We start from the raw sequence: 5,863 nt of genomic DNA, 5'->3' as shown, positions 1-5,863 counted from the left end.
ATGTTAACTTCAGTTAGGCTAAGTGTATAATTGCCTGAAGGCCTAACATCATTTTCTGAAATTTTCCAAGATGTTTAAAGGCACAGTTAACAAAGTGTGTGTAAACTTGTGACCCACTGGAATTATGATATAGTCAATAAAGAGTGAAATAATCTGTCTGTGAACATTTTGGAAAAAATGTCTTTTGCCCTGCACAAAGTAGATGTCTTAAATGATATACCAAATGTATAGCTTGTTAGTAAAAAAAATCTGTGAAGGTGTTATAAAGTGAGTTTTACAGAATTCACTCTCAAGTGTATGTAAACTTCTGACTTCAACTGTAAAAGGTACATAGAAACTAAACGACCAACAATCAAAATTGAACAAGAAAGACACAGCAAACCTGGCTGAAATACAAGTGTAGTTCTGGTAGAAATTGAAAAATATTAATGATCCATTTTGGAACTTGTTTACTTCAGTTAAGGTTTGTGAAGGGGGTATGAAATGAGGCAGGAAACAACTCTGGACGGGGTGCCAGTCCATCTCTGGGCACACTCGTGCATACACCTGCTCAGACTCAATTTAGAGTTGAATATTAATGTACGGACTTAAGATGTGGAAGGACGAAGTCAAAAAACTCATAGACACATAATTTGGCTTTTTCTCTATGATTACAGTGGCTTTGTTTGGTTTTAATTTTTATATTTTCTGATGTTTTAAGTTTTGTCTATAATGTGTTTTTTTACTTATTGTTTGTTCAATGTCCTTGAGTGCTTAGAAAGGCACCTTGTATAAATAAAATGTATTATTATTATTATTATTATTATTATTACTCATAAGGGGCAAATGCAAAATCTATGCACTTAGTAATTGGTTTGGAATTTAAAGATAGTTTTTTGATATTTAAAGCAACAATATACAAAGAAAAATAGTTTAAGTGTTATTTCCACGCATATGTAAGTTTTTGTATACACTAAATATACAAAGAATGCATGTAAATTGCTTGAAACGCTGTAGCATTTACCATTTTATAAACTAACAAATGCTGTAAATAAGTGTGGCGATACATAACTAAATTATTAGTAGCGATCTACAATTACACTCCCGCTGGGGTTTGGCCCACTAGCTGCTAGATAATCTCCAGCCTCCAGACACCAGATGGCAGTGTTCGAAAATCCCACCACAGCCAATCTAAAGCTTACGCAGCACTGACACCAACGGCCTGCCTTCTGCTTCGGGCTTCTCAGTAGCCATGTCCCGGCTTTCTGTGCTGCTGCTTGGCCCGTTTCTAATCGGGTCAGCGTTGTCCATTTCTTTTAATTTGCCTGTAAACTCCAGAAAATGCTTAAGAGAAGAAATCCACAAAGACGTTTTAGTGACCGGAGAGTACGAGATAACCGAACAGCCCAATACTAAAACCAACCTAAAGGTAAGTGCGGCGGTTCCTCGATAGTCAGGAAACTCCCGGGATGTGTTTCTGAGGTCTCTATAGTTGCGTGAAAGACAAAAGGAAGGCTTTGGTCAAGTCTGAAAGGAGAACGTGAAAAAACAAAAATCAAAACGAAACAAAAATATTCACAGCCAAGGGTCCGGAAATCCAGTTTGCGGAGTTTGGCCTGCTTTCTCGGTAATGTTGCGAATGACATCTTATTCCTATTTTGTCATATTTTAAGCAGCACTTTTTAAGTGAATTTAAAGTATTATAAAAATATTTTGCAAAACTGGGCTTAATCTTCAGTCAACAGAGTCGTCCATCTGTGGCCACGGCGCTTTGTACACGTCATGCTAGCGCAGAGCCCACGTCCGCCCCACTAGAGTAGGAATGGAGTATTAAAAGTGTAGGTTTTAGCCGTATCCACATTTAAATTGGTTTGCTGGATTAGTTGATGTAATTTTATATTCGCCTCTGGATTACCGGCTTTGGCGCCGGGATGTTGCTTCTGCAAAATGACCAACGTAAAGTGTTCCTTCTACAGCCCGAAAAGCTTTTGGGGAAAATGTGTGTTCACCCAATCCAGGGATGGTCTTGTATTTTCTGATCCAGAAGGGTTGAGAAGTATTTGCGTTTCGAGATGGGCTCGTGGATGTCAAGAAACTGTACAAGAGTCGACGAGACTTCGGTCGGGCTCAGCAGATAAGCACTGTCGCCGTCGTGGTCCTTTTGTCATACGTTGGCGTGAGAGGAAACGGCAGTTGAAAGCACACATTTTAAGAATGAATGGTAATAGATGCGTTTTTGCGTTTGTTCACTTCCGTTCGGAGTAAAACGGTAATGCTTTTAATTCTGGTATACACCCCATTTGGAAGACGTTCTTCTGTAGGAGGGCGAAACACAATTTTATTCGGGTTTTGTCTGAAACAGTACCAGTAATTTTTCTGGACAATTTGGACTGATTGGAATTATTTCACTACTTCTACTTGTCCAAAATCAGACACAAATTCACAATTGTGTCTCGATTTCCTGTTAACCACCTTCTTCCGCAGGCGCTTGATTGAGCAGCAACAGGAAGCGCGTTTTATGAGCAGTGACCCCTATGTCATCTCGCACCCTAATGGGCAAAGGCAAAATCACAGTGGGGGGCGACACATTGTTTTAAAATACACGCCACTGGCTCCTGTAAGTATGCATGTTCGGGTTAACTGATCATAAAGCATAAAAAAGACGTTAATTATTGTGAATTTTCATCATGAAGAGATTGAACTGTATAGTATATAGCAGGTTCACATCGGTCTCGATGTTTCCACTGTATTTGTGACCACTACAGCCTTAATCACTAGGGCAGATGGCCGCCAAAATCAGTGTTTTCGACCACTGGGTCGCGATCCACGTTTGAGGACCCCCCACCCACACACAACTGGTTTGTGAAGACACTTGGATGGGGAAAAAGTGGTCCTGATACGCAAAAGCAAATACTGGCCTAGATGGTCAGTTCACACCACAAAAGGCTCTGTAAACACTGCTTAATGCACAAAGTAGGGTACGTGGCACATTTTAAAATGTAGCAATTGTATGAACATTAATTGCCACTTGGGACTGTAGTGTGTGTACAAACACAACTACTTCAGCGTTATTTACTAAATCTAACAAAAATATCCTCCACTGATTTGATTTTCTAAATTTATGCCAGGGAGGACGTACAGTATTGTAATTTCATCAACAAGATGTTTTAGTCTAACCCAGTGGCTTTCAATCTAGGTTACACAGCCCCCTGGGGTCTCCCACACTTAGCTTGAGGGGTCAGAGTACTCTTGCTGCGGTTGGCATTCCTAAAAATAAAAAATCCAACTTTAAATATTGTCTTTAAATTACATCATGTAATTATTACTCAAAATGTTATGCAGTTGTTACATGAAAGTTGTCTTGTATCACTCTAGTTCTAGTTTAGTGCTACAGGTCTCGGCCTGAGAGTTGGGAAATGGGCCTTAAAAAGCCTACTAGTTACAGCCTGGACAAACCTGAATCTCCATGCTAGGCAGCATTCAGTTCCACCGATGAGTCTCTCAGTGCTCTCTTTCTGTGTCTCTCCCCTCCTATCCCACTCGTCCAATCTCATGTTCCTGTTCCAATGCCAATTTATGCCTGTGGAGTTTGAGTTCACAGCTTCATCTCCAAACCTCTTTGATCTGATCCACGCCAGGATGGAGACCGTCTGAGAATGACCTCCAAGACCATCAGATTTTTATGAAAGATTGTGCCATAACAGGTGACTGCTGTCTTAATCCCCTGATGCAACTAATCTGCAAAGCGTCTCACATTTCATTTTAGTTTTAGTAATGCAATGTTAACAATGGGAAGCCTTTGTCCTTCCTTTAAAAATAAATATAAGAACAGGCTGAAATTAGAAGCATAACTGAGTAACCATAAAGCAGCTCACCTTTAGACTGACTTGGAACCACCTGTAAGTTATTTTTCTTATTTTTGACAGAAATGTGTCTGTAACCTGCAAGTTATTTTTCTCCTGCTTTTTATCTGAGTTCCAATGTAGTTTAATACTTTTTGTAAATGTAAAATATTTAATCATTTTTTATTCCATTCAAATCGCACTACTGTTTTTATATTAAAATTCATTAATAATAATTTGGCATATATATATATGTGTGTGTGTGTGTAAGAGAAGGTCTAATACGGTTTGCATATTTGCAGCTGGAGATCCACAAAGGGAGAACATGAATGATGTATCAAAGTAGTTTTTTTATTCCTGAGCTTTCAGCCCCTGCCAGAGGCCTTCATCAGAGAGTAATGCTTAGACTTGCAAGAATCAAAGGCAATATATAGAAAAAATTATGTAACATAATATTTTTCGTAAATGGCATGTATTTTCACATTACAGTGTAATGTATAGTTTAGGGCAAAGCATGTAGAAATGCCCCCTTCCGACACCAAGACATTGCCCTGTACTCAGGCTTCCAAGTTAACAGGGTTTAAAAATTATTTCTCATTTATTTAACCTAACCTAAATATAGAATTAAGGTAAATTTTCTATAAGAAAATACTTAAGGCACAAGTGTGTGTGTGTGTATATGTATTATATGTATGTGTATATGTGTGTATATATATATATATATATATATATATATATATATATATATATATATATATATATGTGTATATGAAACTATTTTGGGTTGAAATATGTTAAAGACGTGTCATTGCAGTGTGATATAAACAGAATTGTGTAGTTGATGTCTGAATATCAGCAGACTAACAGATGACTATGAAGTAACAGCAGCTTAGAAGCAGCTTGATGTGTTAAGGACTGGCTTCTCATTCAAGTCCCAGAGTGAAAACAGCCTTGGCTTCAGTTCTACATAATGCAGCTTGTCTAACAGTTTTGATGAAAACTGAATTCTTTTTAATAGGATTTTTTGATCCTTGTGTCAGTTAGACTGAATATATTCTGTCACATAGGTGGGTAGACAAATGAGGTTATAGGGGTTTGTTACTGACTTTGTTTTGTATCCTTGCCCAGACTCCATTTGGCTTGATGATGTTATCGAGTGGGATAAAAACACAGTAGGAGTATTACAGTAGTAAACTGAACCATTGACTGGAATGCAAACTTTTCATATCAGATCTATGTGTTTGAGTGGATTTTTCAAATATAGATTGAAATCATTAATGCTTCAATGGGACATAGAAAGGAGATCATTAATGTGATGTTTTCGCAATAAACTGTTTAATATTTAGGTTGTGGCAAGCGAAACAGTTGTGTGGCCCTGTGGTAACGATAGGTTCCATATGAATTAACCATGCAAAATAGTTTTAGAATAACCTTTCTTTTTTTACTTTCTGAGCTTTTAGTTCCACATCAGGGGGTTAAAATGGTGAATCTCATAAGGGTGAGGACTGCTGAAGACCTGGCAAGCGAGCCAGAGTTGGGAGGTAGTAGACAACGCTTTCTGGGAGATGTGGAGTAGAAAAGAGAGAGAATTGTGTTTATTGTTATTATAGGTACTTGTACTTGTGCTGGCTGTGGTGCTTTGGGGACTATTTAAAGAAGAGAAATATTAAACGTCTTCCTGGTGTTTTTAACCTGTGTCCTGAGCATCTGTCTGTTAGGTTTGAAGGGGCAACAGCAGCCCCTAGCGTCTTGGAGACTGTTAAAGAACACTTGTTTGTTTTACCTGTACAAATTGTAGCACTGATTTACTCCAGTTTTGCTGTGCAGAGCTGCAGTATTTTACAGATGTATTATTGCGGTTTCATTTCTATGATCAGCCATTTTATAATTTTGAATGGTTAGCAAGTTATTAGTAAAACTTCCAGCCAGATTAGCGGTTTGTTTTCCCGATGCCCCAAGTACATCTGGAGCAGTTTCTCTAAACACTTCTTTTGTGACCGAAAAGTATCATTTTGTGTCTTATTCTGTCCCATTCACTCTTA

General features: G+C 38.2%; 1 protein-coding gene across 1 annotated transcript in view; it reads left to right on the top strand.

Moving 5' to 3' along the window:
- Window positions 1–1,180: 1,180 nt before the first annotated feature.
- Window positions 1,181–5,863, top strand: part of tmed10 (transmembrane p24 trafficking protein 10) — a 16,674-nt gene continuing 11,991 nt past the window's right edge. The window contains exon 1 of the mRNA XM_039741113.1: window positions 1,181–1,408. Within this exon, the coding sequence (XP_039597047.1) occupies window positions 1,232–1,408 (177 nt within the window). The 5' untranslated portion in view covers window positions 1,181–1,231. The remainder of the gene's footprint in view (window positions 1,409–5,863) is intronic.

This window comes from Polypterus senegalus, chromosome 18, assembly GCF_016835505.1.
Source record: "Polypterus senegalus isolate Bchr_013 chromosome 18, ASM1683550v1, whole genome shotgun sequence".
NCBI lineage: Eukaryota > Metazoa > Chordata > Cladistia > Polypteriformes > Polypteridae > Polypterus > Polypterus senegalus.
The sequence above is the reverse complement of the archived record's forward strand: the minus strand, read 5'-3'. Positions and strand labels throughout refer to the sequence as shown.